The 17954-nt window shown below is 37.0% G+C and overlaps 1 protein-coding gene and 1 non-coding gene across 2 annotated transcripts; one reads left to right on the top strand and one right to left on the bottom strand.

Moving 5' to 3' along the window:
* Positions 1 to 1617: 1617 nt before the first annotated feature.
* Positions 1618 to 1765, top strand: LOC140885582 (small nucleolar RNA snoR135). Its single transcript, XR_012151025.1, has one exon. It is a non-coding gene; the product is annotated as a small nucleolar RNA snoR135 (small nucleolar RNA).
* A 1561-nt stretch (positions 1766 to 3326) lies between these two features.
* On the bottom strand, positions 3327 to 4015 carry LOC140877544 (glutathione S-transferase T3-like). The gene is made up of 2 exons (XM_073281082.1): positions 3719 to 4015; positions 3327 to 3629 (listed from the first exon to the last, which is right to left on the bottom strand). The coding sequence occupies exons 1-2, from the start codon at positions 4013 to 4015 to the stop codon at positions 3327 to 3329; spliced, it is 600 nt and encodes a 199-aa protein (XP_073137183.1).
* Between the last annotated feature and the right edge of the window lie 13939 nt (positions 4016 to 17954).

The following is a 17954-nucleotide window of genomic DNA, read 5'->3' as shown; positions in this document are numbered from 1 at the left end:
GGATATATTTATAGAGATTGAAAGTCTTAAATAAAAATGTGTATCACTTCAAATTGGACTCTTCATCAAAAGATGTCAAACAAGCATAACTACCCCTCACATACAACCATTCGGCTGAATGAGTATTTTCAATTTGAATTGCCGAATTCAAATTTGAATATTGAATTCAAATTCAATTTCAAATTAACAAATTCAATTGGTTTGTTCCAAGAGGTTTGTGTGGCCTTTGCCACTTGTCTCATTTACATTTTTTTTCACTTTAATACATTTATATATATTATATATTAATATAATATATATAATATTTTCATATTCAATCTTTTCACTCGATAAAATCCGAACTATTATTTGTGAACACTTTATTAATTTCTCATTCAGCCTAATTGGTAATCGAGAAATAATTTTATCACAAATATTTTATCGATTCTTAATGGGTACACAACCCAAATTTTCAACAAAAACCACGCACTGAGAGAAGATTAATTGCCAGCCTTCTATGGTCCATCTCGATCACCGAGACGAACAAAAATATTTTGTTTTATAAAGTTTACTAAGTTACGCCTTATATGAAGGCGTGACTTAATTTATTATTTTTTTAAAAAAAGAATTGTCTTCCCATGCCATTTTAAGCGGCATGATTACAAATTTTTTTTTGTCACGTCTTCAGAAAGGGCGTGAATTTATTTTAACACGCGGATCGAATGAGCGTGTTACGATAGAAATAGAAATTTCTCGGAGACACATTAGTCGCGTAAAATTTTGTAGGATGTATGGTAAACAATGAAAAAACCCGGTGTGAATACTTAAAATTTAGAATACAAAAATAGTGTTTATCATTTTTTTGAAGCTGTTTATCAATTTTTTTTTTAAAAAAACAGAAATGTATTTATACATGTTTTCAAAATCGGACCGAACTAGACCAGCTAGTTCGACCAGAAACCGGTCACTGGTTCGGTCCGGATCAGCCCTAAAAACCGTTTTAGCGGTCAGTACTGATTAAAATCGGTCAATAACTGGTTGAACCTGTCTTGAACCGGTCGAACCAGTTCAAATTTGGCTGAAAACCGGTCAAGAACCGGTTCAACCGTTTTTTTGAATTTTTTATATTTTTTATTAAAATTAGTTTTTTAATTTTAAAAGCATAATTTAATAATTTATTATATATATATATACAAGATTATTTGAAATTTGTACTTTATTAAAAATATTATTTTAATAATATTAGAATATTTTTTTTTAAATTAATTAATTTTAAATATTCTATAACTATAATTAATATTTTAAATATATTTATATTATTATTTAGTTTTTAAACTATGATAAATACATATTTTATTTTATTTATATATATATTTTAAATTTTTAAAAATTTAAAAGTTATGAAAACATTGGTATTCATCACTTCTCGAACAAAGAAGCGCCGAAAGGGTAGTTTGGGTAATAGCCGCTCTTCAAAACCCTAATCTGTTTGTTCATCAACAGCCACCTATATATATATATTAGCTGCACAGCACGGATCGATGCAGAGTTTCTCTTTTCTTTCATTTGAGATCTGATTTGATATTTTCTTTCTATCTTTTTCCCTATTTTCTTATTTTGATTTGAGATTGATATTGGAAAGCAGAGATTGTGTGTATCGGCGTTGTGCGAATCTGAATGCACACTGATCGAAAGTGTTCTCTGCGAGATTCAAATTTGGGACGATGGGCAGTTGTTTTTCAAATCTTCCAATTGAAATTCTTCAATAATCATCGTCCTGACATGCCTATTTCTTCCATAATCTCTCACCTTTTTTTATTTGGTTTCGGAATTTTTGATTTCTTTTGTGGTTTGTTCACACGACGGAGGATTTCAATCCCACTCCACTTATGATTTAATTTTATTTATTTTTAGTTTTTTCACTATAATTTTTCTTAGATTTATTTTAGATTTCAAGCCCTTTTTTTTTTAATAAATAGTTCAAAGAAAAAACTAGTGTCTAATTCTTTATTTGTTTTCGTATACTCAGCTACATTTATATAGTGTTTGGCTTTGTTCGTAAGGAGCATATCATATGGGTTGTTTTGAGATTATTAATGTGATTTAATTTCGAACGTTTATGGTTGAAATGGCTAAACAAATTATTTCTCACCAGGTCTTATTCTAAATTAAGATAATTTTTATATTTGTCACTGGTGCATCTATATTGCTATCATACATTTGTCAAGATAGAATTTATTAATTTTTTAAAATTTTTTGTTTTTAACATTGAAGAATCATTGTGTTATGCTTTACTATAATATGATTGAATTGTGAGGATTTGTAAAGAATCTCTGACTCGAAGGCAAGGAGCTTAACAAGTTTTCTCCTCTATGATGGAGGATTCCTCCATTAATCCTTCATTATAAAGGAGAGTTGGCTCTCCAACAACCCTCCCCTACAAGCGGAAAAGTCTATGCTATCCCAAGGGCATGATCCTTGGGATGGCGTGACAATTCTCGATTGATTAAAATAGGTTCATTGATTTTAACAAATCATACTTTGCCACGCCACTTTAAGAGTAATGCTTTTAGGGTAGCATGGAACTTTCTTTTAAAAGCATTTTTCAAAATTATTTTGGAGAGTGATACAGTGATCCTCCATTGTTTATTATTTTGTTGCATTTATTTTTTAAAATTTTTGTAATTAGTTTAGTGTTTCATTTATTTAATTACGATAAACTTTATTTGAAGTTTTTTTATATTTTTTTCATAAATTAATTGTTATTTTAATATTTATAAAAAAACACTAAATGAAAATAATGAACAAAATAATGATAAAAAACAAAACATATTTTAGTACAAATATTTTATTAAAAACACAATTTATTACAAACATTTATTGTTAACTTAATTTAATTTAAAAAACATGCTATTTTTTTTAGACAGAAAAAAATAAATTATTAAAAAACATATCACCAGCAAATAAAAAAATCACAAACAACAATAAAAATAAACACATGCATTGCAATAAGGAAAATACACTAGTAGTCCGAAAGGTTGGGTCCAGGTAGTGAAGTTTTTTCGAAAAATTTGTCAAACAATAAAAATAAACACACGTAGTGCAATCAGAAACATACACTATCCCCCTTTGCTAATCTTTTTTTATAAATGTTTTGTTGTTGTTTGACAAAGTATGGACGGACTGATTCATCAACAGACATGGGGTTCAACAGTAGTATTTTATTATCTTCCTTCTCAGCCATTATATCATTTTTTTGTCTCTCAATATCAATGAGCTCTTTTCGTTGGACCTCAGCATTCTCCATCACAACCACTATTATGGAAAGGTCCTTCAAGTGTTCTTCATTAGCTTTTTTTCTTCCCTTTGGCCTTTTTTATGCCAATTGGACGCTTTAAACCCCCTGATGGGCTATCTTCATCCAGATTTATAGCAAATCCGGATAGACCTGGAGAATCTGTTGTTGGTGATTCTGTGTTGGGAGAATAGTCTGACTGTGAGGAATCGATATTCCTATGGTTTGGTACGAAATTAGGTAAAACAGCGTTGGATGGCCTAAACTTTTCCTGATCCTTAAGTAACTGCCAAATATGATCCAACCTCCAAGCCGACCCAGATGATTGCTTAAATAATGCTTTTGCTCGATCCAACTACAACCATGCATAATTTGTATCTTAGTTACATACAGTAAAAATAAAATTAGTTGGAAATTTATATGCTAACAAAATTAACTACTCACAATGTCTTTCTCAGAAGCACCACTTGGACGGCTATGTTCCACCTGGCTAACGCATGAACTAAAGTTTAGAACAATCTTGTTTATGTTAAACCAACGGCATTGAAGGGCCTTAGTTGTACGAGGTTCTGTCGAGTTACCAGTGAGTTGTTCATTGCAGGTTGCTGCAACTCGCGACCACAACGTATTTCGTGATTGGTTTAAACCAATTATTGGATTTTGGGAGACGTCAAGATACGCCGTGACAAGGAGTTCATCCTCCTCGATTGAGAAAGCAACACCACGTTTAGATGAAGTCATTCGATCGTAAATGATTATTTAATGTATATGATATATGTCAATGCTACGAATGACACTTGTATTTATAGCCCAACAATTTTTTATAACAAATCTGGTTCAACGGTCTAGATTAAAGTATAAATGATCTTACGGGATAGCTATGTGTCAATCATAGATTATCGTGAAGAACCCACCCCATATGTTGAAATGGCACATGATGAGCATGTCCGATTTCAAGAATTTCTTGCACAGCATCTTCAAATAAAAGATAAGTCGGATCACTATGTATTTCGGGATGCTCTTATCGACCATTTGTGGGAGAAGTACAGTAATTCGGAATATTAGTATTTGTAATGATCAATTGGTGTGTTGTTCTTTAAACCTTTATGCGTCATTTACGTTTATGTTAATTTTTATTTTTATGTCCGTACAATTAATGTTTTGTATTGCTTGCAATTTTATTGTTTTGTGTTGTATGTAATTTAATGACCAAATAAATGTTTTTTTTTAAAAAAAATCGAGTCAAATAAATTTTTAGATTTTGTGCTTAATAATATAATACATAATTATTAATATATTACACGATTTTTAGTTGAATCAACTAATCGAAATAATTTAGTTGAAAGATATATTATATAATTATTAAATTATATATGTGTGTGTTGTAAAAGAAAAAAAAATATTAAAAAGGAGTATTTGGTAATATATAGAGGATATGAGTTGGAGAAGGTTTTGAAAAATAGAGATCACAAATATCTATTTCATAGGATAGAAGATGAAAAATAGAGGATATGGGTTGGAGATGACCTTATAAATTCTACGTAGATGGGTTTTTTAAAAATGAATTCGATTGGTTTATACTATGACTATATAATATATAACACTTAAGTGATGAAATTATTAATGAATATATATTAGGATTGATAAAGTAAAGGATAAGTAACAGTTGTGATAATTTTTGTTTTTGTTCGATAGTATTTATAGATATTAATAAAATCTTGTTTTTTAATTTCTTGACCATTTTATCCCTTGACAATTAAATATTTAATTTCAATCCCATCGTTCCAAATCTTACAAAATCTAACCAAATCTCACATATGTGTAACAAATATTAGACCAATTTCTTCAATTTCGATCTCTCTAGAAACGTCGTTCTCAGATCCTTGAGTGTCAACTTTTACAAATACATTCTCACATTTGCAGGAGTAATGTTGCTGCGTATAAGTGGAACTTCCCACCGGAGTACATTTGTTACATGTGTGTAAAATTTACATTTTTTATTTTTTAATTAAAAAAATGTGTACAATTTAAAATTTTTAACATGTTTAAAATATATGTTAGTGTTGTGAAAAAGTAAAAATATATGGTAAAAAGTAAAAACCCCAAAACTCAAAATATATCAAATTCTACAATTTGTAAAATTTTTCTCTCAACTCAATTGTGTTTTTCTACACAAATGAAGAGACTTATTTATAGATCTCATTTGGAGATTAGTCCAAATATTAATACATCATCATCTATATCATCACACACTAATTTTTCACATTTTACAACTCAATATTCAACATTCAACATTCAACTTTAAATAATAATAATAATAATAATAATAATAATAATAATAATAATAATAATAATAATAATAATAACATATTTTCAACACCCCCCCTTGTGATGATGATCGTGATATGATGACTGTCTTTATTACGTATTTTTGTACTGCCTCGTTAAAAACCTTATTAGGAAAAACCCAGTGGGATAAAAACCATAGCAAGAAAAAAAAGTGCAGCCACGTAAACTCCCCCTCATGTTAACACAAGTGATTCTTCACATATTCCGTAGATTGCGCATCCCAATGTTATATATATGATTTCTGAATATTGTCGTAGGAAGTGCCTTTGTGAAGAGATCTGATGAGTTCTCACTTGATTGAATGTAACAAATATCAATATCTTTGTTCTTCTCAAGTTCATGAGTGTTGGCAAAGAACTTTGGGGGATATGTTTGGTTCTGTCACTTTTGATGTATCATTCTTTCATTTGAACAATACATGCAGCATTATCTTCTTATAGCGTTACATGCTTCTTGTCTACTGATAATCCACAAGAAATTTGGATACGTTGTATCATTGATTTTAGCCAAACACATTCACGGCTTGCTTCATGTAGCGCAATAATCTCAGCGTGATTTTATGAATTTGTTACGAGTGTTTGTTTTTGTGAACGCCAAGAAATTGCGGTGCCTCCACGAGTAAATACATATCCGGTTTGGGAACGTGCTTTATGTGGATCAGATAAATATCCAGCATCAACATAACCAATGATACTTTGATTGGTGTCTTTTGAGTACAAAAGTCCCAAATCTGTCATTTCTCGTAGATAACAGAATATATGTTTAATTTCGTTCTAGTGCCTCTTTGTAGGATATGAACTGAATCTTGCCAATAAATTTACAGCAAAAGATATATCAGGTCTAGTGCAATTTACAAGATACATAAGAGCACCAATGACACTTAGATATGGTACTTCTGGACCAAGAATAACTTCATCATCTTCACATGGACGGAATGAATTCTTTTCTATGTTTAATGATCTTACAACCTTTGGAGTACTTAATGGATTTGATTTATCCATATTAAAGCGTTTAAGGATCTTTTCTGTATAATTTGCCTGGTGAAAAAAAATTTCACATTCTTTTTGTTCAATTTGCAAACCCAGACAGTACTTGATTTTTCCAAGATCCTTCATTTCGAATTCTTCCTTCAAGTACATCATAACTTCTTGAATTTTTTTATTCGTTCCAATGATGTTTAAATCATCAACATATACAACAATAATTACACATCCGGATGTTGTTTTCTTGATGAAAACACAAGGGCATATTGGATCATTTACATATCCCTTTTTCATCAAGTGCTCACTTAGCCGATTATATCATATTCGGCCGGATTGCTTCAACCCATATAATGATCTCTGCAATTTTACAAAATAAAATTCTCTGAGTTTTGAACTTTGTGCTTCAGGCATCTTAAATCCTTCAGGGATTTTCATGTATATATCACTATCAAGTGATCCGTATAAGTAAGCTGTAACAACATCCATTAGACACATTTCCAAATTTTCAGATACTGCCAAACTAATCAAATATCGAAACGTAATTGCAATACGTTTCTTCATAATCAATTCCAGGCCTTTGAAAAAAACCTTGTGCAACAAGTCTAGCTTTATATCTGACTATTTCATTTTTCTCATTTCGCTTTTGAATAAAAACCCATTTGTATCAAACAGGTTTTACATCTTCAGATGTGAGGACTATAGGTCCAAAAATATTACGTTTATTTAGCGAATCCAATTCAACCTGGATGACATCTTTCCATTTGTCCCAATCATGACGAGTTTTACATTCACCAAAAGATTTTGATTCATGATCATCATTTTTATTTATGATGTCACAAGCCACATTATAAGAAAATATCTCATCAATATTGTAACGCCCCAAATTTATCTTAACTGACTTTATTTTAGATAATCGGAGATTACATAGTTCGAGAGCCGACTTGTTTTTTATCAGGGTCTATTTTGCAAATTTTGGATTTTTCAGGGACTAAAATGCAAATTTGGACTTTGTTAGATATTTAAGCAAGTGTTGACTCTTCTCCTTCACTCCATCTCTCCCCCATCACCTTCTCCACCATTGAAGACGCCCCATTTCACTTTCAAGCTTTTATATTTCAGTTTCCGATCGATCCGTCCGTTAGAATTTATTTCTGAAGGCAGATTAGCGATAACGACTGCGAGAGCTTCGTTCTATCGTAAGTTTTTCTTCGATCAGCTAAACTTGGATTTTCGGAGGTTGTTAGAATCGATTGAGTTTCGGTTATGTTGTTTTTTACAGAGTTCTGATCGTTTATTCTCAGTCGGTTTTGAAATAGAGCGTCGTTTGGATTTTTTATGATTTTTGGAAGCAAATTTCGAAAATGAGGATTTTGTGATTTGTTGGAATTGGATTGCTATTGTTGTATTAGCATTGCTTTGAGTTGTTTTCAATGCTGTACTGCTGTCTGTATTTTCGGTTTGATCAATTATAGCCGTTATGCCGCCAGTTTGAGTTTTGGAATATCAATCATTTTATTAATGAGATTTTGGATTTAGGAGTTGGAATTGAGTTTGAATGGTTTGAATTGGATGGATTGACTTTGGAATTATTTTATATATCCTTTCAGATTCTGAAACGACCCTAACTCTATAATTAATAAATAAATATGCGGAATTTTTTTTTTAATACTTACTAAATATAACATGTACATACATGCCCATACATATATGCACAAAATAAAAAGATTTAAAATAAATAAATAAATAAATAACTTAAATAAAAATGCATTCTTTAATAAAATAAATATCTGAGTCAAATACGTGATTAAAATGCTGTCATAAGAAAATAAGTAAAAATTGCATGCACTGAAAATATTTAAAAATAACATTCCAAAACCCAACCACTGAAAAATACTTAAAAATATAACATACTAAAAATATTCAAAACATGCATAACGACTCAGACATCTATCATGGTCACGGGATCACTGCATGTCCGCTCATATGTCCTCGCCGCCGGTAGGAGCTACATCCTCCTCTACGTACTCACCTGCACCATACCAGTGTAGTGAGCCTAGAGGCCCAACATGCTAACATAACAAGGGTTTAAAATAATTTAAATCAATTTACTACTAATACATAACATATACATGAATGAGCATGTTTAAAAAAAATATCATAACATATCATAACTTAAATTAACTTAAATAACATAATACATAAATATTGTTGAGCAAATTATTTTCTAACATCGCATGGTTGTATCCGTAGTGTAACCTTAAATCATACATTAAATACTGATCAGCGTGGAAACCAACGTACGTGGCGGTGACGAATCACCTCTTAAATTGGCAGTAAACTGCCCTTCAATAGTTCACATATGGGGACGAATCCCCCTCAAATCTCAAATTGTCACACTACTTCAACTTCCAACATAAAATATTTTCTTATTGCTCAACCTTAAACATTTAATCATAATAAAATTATTTCATGAATGCATGTACTTAAATAAAATGTGTGTCCTTCATATATATTTAATTTAATTTCATACTAACATATACATATTAAAATAACTTCAATGCATAAAAATAATTAAATATATAATCAGGACACATGCAATTTCTCATGGATTGTACTGGACTGCTGGCCCTACACACTCACACCCATTTACTTAAATCTGGCCCATTAACACTGAGACTGGTCCATTAACATACTTAAGCCCAATAAAATTATTCTAAACCCAATTAAATAATTCAAGCCCATTAACAACCAATTTTGGCCCAATGGGCCCAAAAGCCCAAAGACTGGCCCAATAACTTTCATGGGCCCTAAAGCCCATAAAAATTAGTGAGCTCACTTAATTAAATTAATTAAGCTCAAATAATTAAGTTCAACCCAAAATAATTAAATGGAGCCCAAAACATTTTATTTCAAATTAAATGGCCCAAAAACCAATTAAATCATAAAATACTTTAAAATTAAAAAGACTCGAGCCCGGCCCACCAACCCGGACCCGGACCAACCTAACCCGACCCACTACCCTACTGACCCGACCCAGGCCATAAACCCGACCCGAAACCAACCCTAACCCTAAACCCGAACTCCCCCTCTTCCTTGCAGCCCGCGGCCGCGAGCAGCAGCCCTCTGCTCCGGCCGCCTCTGGCTGGAGCCCCGCCGCCCAGACGTAGCCCACGTCTGGGCGGTTCGAACCTAGCCCATGCCCAGACCCCATGCACCCTGAGCCACCGAACCCAAGCCCCCTTCCACGAAGCCCTAATCTGCGTCTCTTCTTGGCCGATCCCTCTTGACTCCAAGTCTGGGCTTGTTTGGCTCGAGCCACTCAAGCCACTCGAGCCTAGACCCATCCTAGACCCCTTACCAACCGTAACCAGCAGCTAGAACCCACCATGTCCTTAAAAAACGTGAGATGAATGAGTATACATGTAAACAAGCTTCAACCACAAATAAATCGACCCTCTTTTCTGAAAATTCTTGAAAGTTTTTTGATGCATACACAATACACACACTAAAATAACTGATAGGCACGAAAATAAGGAAAGAATCATGCCTTGCACCGAAGTTGAAGAGAAAGCAACGTGTAAAACGATTCCGGGACGACGGGACGACGAGCAACCTTGAAACTTCGAAGAAATTCGGCTATGGAACCTCCTTGGCTGTGGTTCGAGGAAGAAGATGATGGATATGGGGTGGGGTGGCGGCTGATGGAAAATAACGTGGGGTTTGTGTAGATTAGGTTTTGTTTTTGTTTTAATTAAAATATAGGTTAATTAAATATAGATAAAAAGTTTTAAATATAAAAATATACAACTTAAACTTTCAAATAAAATTTAAAATCTGATAACTCAATTTAAAATCCCGAAATTACAATTTAAGGGAATTTTAAAAATAATTAAAAGTCATTAAAATGGCTAAATTTGGATAAAAATGGACTCCTAAAATTATATAAAATTAAATACTAAAAATTTTGAGGAAATAAAACTCAAAATAATATTTTTGGGCTCTAAAAAGACTCATAAAATAATTTGGATAGAAAGTTGTCATCTCGTCCGTCCACGATCTCGTCTACGCGATCAAAAACAATTAAATACTAAAAATCATAAAAATCACTAATTATGGGTTAAATGCTTAAAAAAATAAATTAAATCATGCACCAATAATTCACATAATTATTTAACCCATAAATCTAAAATTTAAATAATTAAATTCCCTAATTATGCTTGCAGATTTACGTATTTAAAAATACCGGGTGTTACAATTCTCCCCTTCTTAAATTGAATTTCGTCCTCGAAATTAAAGTACTTACCCGAACAACTCCGGGTAGCGAGTCCTCATGTCTGCCTCGGTCTCCCAAGTAGCTTCCTCCTCTGAGTGATTCAGCCACTGGACTCTGACCATCGGTATGACCTGCGTCCTAAGCCTCCGCTCCTCCCTAGCCAAGATCCGCACTGGCCTCTCCTCATACACTAGATCTGGTGGCAACTGCAAGGGCTCGAAATCCAACACATGCGACGGGTTAGAGACATATCTCCGAAGCATGGATACATGAAAAACGTTGTGCACTGCCGCTAGCCCTGGTGGTAGAGCTAAACGGTAGGCCAACGTGCCAACTCTCTCCAAGATCTCGAATGGCCCTATATACCTCGAATTAAGCTTGCCTCTCCGGCCAAAACGCACTACTCCCTTCATAGGTGACACCTTCAGGAATACGTGATCACCTACAGCGAACTTCAAATCTCATCGTCTGGTATCTGCATAACTCTTCTGACGACTCTGAGCAGTCCTCATCCGATCTCGAATCTGAGTCACAATGTCAGCTGTCTGCTGCACAATCTCAGGACCCAGTAAAATCCGCTCACCAACCTCATCCCAATGCACAAGAGATCTGCATCTCCTCCCATACAATGCTGCATAAGGAGCCATACCTATAGACGACTGAAAACTGTTGTTATAGGTAAACTCCACTAATGGCAGTCTAGTTTCCCAAGAGCCCTGAAAATCAATGACACAAGCTCTCAGAAGATCCTCGAGAACCTGGATCACTCTCTCAGACTGACCATCTGTCTGGGGATGGAATGCTGTGCTGAACAAAAGTCTAGTCCCCAATGCTGTGTGCAGACTCTTCCAAAACGCAGATGTGAATCTCGGATCTCTGTCTGACACAATCGACACTGGTATGCCATGCAATATAACAATCTCCTTGATGTAAAGCTCTGCATACTGTGTCAATGAGTAGGTAGTCCTCACCGGCAAAAAATGAGCTGACTTGGTGAGTCTATCCACAATCACCCAAATCCCTGTGCAACCTCTGGCACTCCTCGGTAAGCCAACCACAAAGTCCATCGTAATATTCTCCCATTTTCATTCCGGAATAGGAAGAGGTCTAAGAAGTCCTGCTGGACGCTGATGCTCTGCCTTGACTTGCTGACAAGTCAAGCACTCTGACACCACTCTCCCGATGTCACTCTTCATCCCGGGCCACCAATACAATAGCTACAAATCTTTGTACATCTTCGTACTTCCGGGGTGAATGGAGTACGGAGATGTGTGAGCCTCTGCTAAAATCTCAGCTCTCAACTGATCGACGTTCGGTACCCACATCCTACCACGGTACTAAACGATACCATCCACCACTGTATATAAGAGGGTACCCCTAGCCTCATCTCTCTGTCTCCATCGCTGCAACTCCTCATCAGTAGACTGTCCATCCCTAATCCGATCTCGCAGAACTGGCTGCACCGTCAACACTGACAAGCTCGGTGCATGACCACTCGGATAACACTCCAAGTCAAATATCTGAATCTCTCTCTGTAGTGGTAACTGTACGGTCAAACATGAGACCACTGATGACTTCCGACTCAAAGCATCTGCTACTACATTAGCTTTACCCGGATGGTAGCTAATGTCACAGTCATAATCTTTCACCAACTCCAACCATCGGCGCTGTCTCATGTTCAACTCCTTCTGTGTGAAGAAGTACTTGAGACTCTTGTGGTCTGTGAAAATCTTGCACTTCTCGCCATACAGATAGTGCCTCCAGATTTTCAAAGCGAAAACCACTGCTGCTAACTCCAAGTCATGCGTCGGGTAATTCTGCTCATGAACATTCAGCTGCCTCGACGCATACGCAATAACCTTGCCACACTGCATAAGTACTGCGCCTAAACCCAGCTTAGACGCATCGGTGTACACCACTAACTCCTCGTGTGGTACTGTCACTGCTAACACCGGTGCAGTAGTGAGTGCTTCCTTCAGCTGATCGAAGCTCCTCTGACGGTCTGAACTCCAGATAAACTTCGCGTTCTTCTTGGTTAAGAAAGTCAAGGGTGCTGCAATAGAGGAAAAACCCTTGATGAACTTCCTATAATATCCTGCCAAACCCAAGAAACTGCGAATCTCCGAAGCATTCTTCGGAATACCCTAATTCTGCACTGCCTCAACCTTCGACTGATCAACTGCAATCCCATCTCTCGAAATAATGTGGCCAAGAAATGCCACCTGCTCGAGCCAAAACTCGCACTTGCTGAACTTGGCATACAAATGATGCTCCCTCAAAGTCTGCAAGGCTATCTGAAGATGCTGTCTATGCTCCTCAATGCTCCTAGAATAGATCAAGATATCATCAATGAAGACTATGATGAACTGATCTAGATACGGCTGAAAGACTCGGTTCATGAGATCCATGAAAACCGCTGGAACATTGGTCATCCCAAATGGCATCACTAAGAACTCGTAATGCCCATATCGTGTCCTGAAAGCAGTCTTGGACACATCTGCATCTCTAACACGCAACTGATGATAACCAGATCGTAGGTCGATCTTGGAGAACACTGAAGCTCCCTGCAACTGGTCAAATAAATCCTCTATCCTCGGCAGTGGATACTTGTTCTTCACTGTGACCCTGTTGAGCTCTCGGTAATCGATGCACAGTCTCATACTGCCATCCTTCTTCTTCACAAATAACACCGGAGCTCCCCACGGAGAAAAGCTAGGACGAACAAAGCCTTTTTCTAACAACTCCTGAATCTGCTCCTTCAACTCTTTCATCTCGGTAGGAGCAAGTCTATACGGTGCCTTAGAGATAGGCACGGTATCTGAAACCAAGTCGATGCTGAACTCCACATCTCTCACTGGTGGAATTCCTGCAACATCCTCCGGAAAGACATCCGAAAATTCACGAACCACCTCTATCTCTGATAATGATTTGCTAGATGGCTCTGAGGTCATGACGATACTCGCTAGAAACCTCTGGCAACCCCGTCTCAACAACTTCCTTGCCTGAATAAGAGATATCACCCGAGGAAAATCACTGCTCTGAGATGCATGGAAAGTAAACGGGTCGCCCCCTGACGGTTTCACTGACACTGACCTCCGACGAAAATCAATCGAAGCTCCATTGACTGTCAACCAGTCCATACGCAAAATCAAATCAAAACCACTCAAAGGCAAAACCACCACATCTGCTCAAATGGAGTGTCCCTAAAGCTCCAACTCCAGCCCTCGAATAACCTTCGAGGTAGAAATAATCTGCCCTGACGGCATAGTAACATCATACCCACTGTCAATAATCTCAGGTGTGATGCCTATCCGCCTGATAAACTCCAGGGAGATAAACGAATGCGTAGCCCCTGAATCTAGCAACGCAAACGTGGAGTTGCCTCCAACTAGAATTCTCCCTGCACGCAGAAAATTCCCAACAAATTCATACCACTACTAAACTTTTCCCCAACAAGTCACTACAAATTCTTAATTCTAATCACAAGTAAAACATGATTTTTATTCTAACATGCAGATAGATAACCCAAAGAACAACAATTCCATAAAGAAAACGAAATTCTTAACCAAAGGAAAATTATAAAATACTAGGGATAAGATATACCGGTGATCAAGGAGGTGTCTGGGTCTACCTCCTCTGCCTGCATGACGAACACTCTCCCAGCAGTGTTCTTCTTCCTTGGGCAGTTAGCTATCTGATGCCCTGGCTCTCTGCAGTGGTAACAAACTCCTGCTCCCAATAGACACGGTCCCGAATGCATCTTCTGACACTTCGGGCAAGTAGGAAAACCTATGGCATTAGGGGCCCCGCCCCTCTGCTGCTGTGGCCTCTGCTGCTGCGGCCTCTGCTGCGGATTCGGGCCCTTAGCCGACCCTGTAAACTGCTTCTTCGCAGGAGGCTGCGAAGATGGTCGCTGATACCCAGCCTGAAACTGCCTCTTCCCCTGCTGCTCCCTCTGGATCTCTCTCCGACCCTCCTCGGAACGCAAGACTCTACTGACTGCAGTCTCATAAGTAGGGACATCCTCCATGCGAACGTCATGCCTGATATCTGCTTTCAGGCCCTCCACAAACTGCCTCAACTTCTCCTGCGGACTATCTGAAATCAAGGGCACAAAGTGACAGCCCCTCTCGAACTGTCGCACATACTCCACCACTGACCTGTCCCCCTGCCAGAGACTCATGAACTCCCGGATCATGCGGCTGCGCACATCCTCAGTGAAATACTTGGCGTAGAAGATACGCCTAAACTCTGTCCATGTCAGTGTAGGAATGTGAACTCCCCTGGCAGCACCCTCCCACCACAAAGCTGCATCTCCCCTCATCATGTACGTCGCACAGTTTACCCTGTCGGCGTCTGTGATCCCCATATACGCAAAGATGGACTCCAAAGAGCGAATCCACCCCTCAGCCACCAAAGGATCGGTGGTACCAGCAAACTCCTTGGGTCCCTTCTTCTGGAACCTCTCAGCTACGTCCTCTTCATGGGACATCCTAGGACGTGAAGCCTGCTGCTCTAGCAGAGCAGTAATCCCCGCCATCAAGGTCGCATTGGCCTGCTCCAATGCTGCTAGTGGGTTCTGCGGAGGTGGAGGTGGAGGTGGAGGTGTAGGTGGAGATCCCCCACGTCTGTTCATCGGTCTGGGAGGCATTCTGCACCACCACATATTTCTCTACGTAAATCGCCATGCATAACTAAGTTGTTTAAAATTAATGCTAACTTAAATTCTAAAAATTAAATCATGCTATAAACACTTAAAACTTACAGACCGGTAGCGTGGATTTCTGAGCTCGCATAGCAGTAATGACCCCTCCAAGGGCCGTGCTTTGATACCAACTGAAACGACCCTAACTCTATAATTAATAAATAAATATGCGGAATTTTTTTTTTAATACTTACTAAATATAACATGTACATACATGCCCATACATATATGCACAAAATAAAAAGATTTAAAATAAATAAATAAATAAATAACTTAAATAAAAATGCATTCTTTAATAAAATAAATATCTGAGTCAAATACGTGATTAAAATGCTGTCATAAGAAAATAAGTAAAAATTGCATGCACTGAAAATATTTAAAAATAACATTCCAAAACCCAACCACTGAAAAATACTTAAAAATGTAACATACTAAAAATATTCAAAACATGCATAACGACTCAGACATCTATCACGATCACGGGATCACTGCATGTCCGCTCATATGTCCTCGCCGCCGGTAGGAGCTACATCCTCCTCTACGTACTCGCCTGCACCATACCAGTGTAGTGAGCCTAGAGGCCCAACATGCTAACATAACAAGGGTTTAAAATAATTTAAATCAATTTACTACTAATACATAACATATACATGAATGAGCATGCTTAAAAAAAATATCATAACATATCATAACTTAAATTAACTTAAATAACATAATACATAAATATTGTTGAGCAAATTATTTTCTAACATCGCATAATTGTATCCGTAGTGTAACCTTAAATCATACATTAAATACTGATCAGCGTGGAAATCAACGTACGTGGCGGTGACGAATCACCTCTTAAATTGGCAGTAAACTGCCCTTCAATAGTTCACATATGGGGACGAATCCCCCTCAAATCTCAAATTGTCACACTACTTCAACTTCCAACATAAAATATTTTCTTATTGCTCAACCTTAAACATTTAATCATACATAAAATTATTTCATGAATGCATGTACTTAAATAAAATGTGTGTCCTTCATATATATTTAATTTAATTTCATACTAACATATACATATTAAAATAACTTCAATGCATAAAAATAATTAAATATATAATCAGGACACATGCAATTTCTCATGGATTGTACTGGACTGCTGGCCCTACACACTCACGCCCATTTACTTAAATCTAGCCCATTAACACTGAGACTGACACATTAACATACTTAAGCCCAATAAAATTATTCTAAGCCCAATTAAATAATTCAAGCCCATTAACAACCAATTCTGGCCCAATGGGCCCAAAAGCCCAAAGACTGGCCCAATAACTTTCATGGGCCCTAAAGCCCATAAAAATTAGTGGGCTCACTTAATTAAATTAATTAAGCCCAAATAATTAAGTTCAACCCAAAATAATTAAATGGAGCCCAAAACATTTTATTTCAAATTAAATGGCCCAAAAACCAATTAAATCATAAAATACTTTAAAATTAAAAAGACTCGAGCCCGGCCCACCAACCCGGACCCGGACCAACCTAACCCGACCCACTACCCTACTAACCCGACCCAGGCCATAAACCCGACCCGGAAACAACCCTAACCCTAAACCCGAACCCCCTCTTCCCTGCAGCCCGCGGCCGCGAGCAGCAGCCCCTGCTCCGGCAACCCCTGGCCGGAGCCCCGCCGCCCAGACGTAGCCCACTTCTGGGCGGTTCGAACCTAGCCCATGCCCAGACCCCATGCACCCTGAGCCACCGAACCCAAGCCCCCTTCCACGAAGCCCTAATCTGCGTCTCTTCTTGGCCCATCCCTCTTGACTCCAAGTCTGGGCTTGTTTGGCTCGAGCCACTCAAGCCACTCGAGCCTAGACCCATCCTAGACCCCTTACCAACCATAACCAGCAGCTAGAACCCACCATGTCCTTAAAAAACGTGAGATGAATGAGTATACATGTAAACAAGCTTCAACCACAAATAAATCGACCCTCTTTTCTGAAAATTCTTGAAAGTTTTTTGATGCATACACAATACACACACTAAAATAATTGATAGGCACGAAAATAAGGAAAGAATCATGTCTTGCACCGAAGTTGAAGAGAAAGCAACGTGTAAAACGATTCCGGGACAACGGGACGACGAGCAACCTTGAAACTTCGAAGAAATTCGGCTATGGAACCTTCTTGGCTGTGGTTCGAGGAAGAAGATGATGGATATGGGGTGGGGTGGCGGCTGATGGAAAATAACGTGGGGTTTGGGTAGATTAGGTTTTGTTTTTGTTTTAATTAAAATATAGGTTAATTAAATATAGATAAAAGGTTTTAAATATAAAAATATACAAATTAAACTTTCAAATAAAAGTTAAAATCTGATAACTCAATTTAA

This window comes from Henckelia pumila, chromosome 2 (assembly GCF_033568475.1).
Source record: "Henckelia pumila isolate YLH828 chromosome 2, ASM3356847v2, whole genome shotgun sequence".
NCBI classification, from domain to species: Eukaryota; Viridiplantae; Streptophyta; class Magnoliopsida; order Lamiales; family Gesneriaceae; genus Henckelia; species Henckelia pumila.
The sequence above is the reverse complement of the archived record's forward strand: the minus strand, read 5'-3'. Positions and strand labels throughout refer to the sequence as shown.

Excerpts from the sequence above, each read along its gene's own strand:
- LOC140877544 (XM_073281082.1), bottom strand. The coding sequence starts at position 4,015 with ATGACTTCATCTAAACGTGGTGTTGCTTTCTCAATCGAGGAGGATGAA. Across the intron at positions 3,630-3,718 it reads GTGCTTCTGAGAAAGACATT|TTGGATCGAGCAAAAGCATT; the intron begins GTGAGTAGTTAA and ends GCATGGTTGTAG.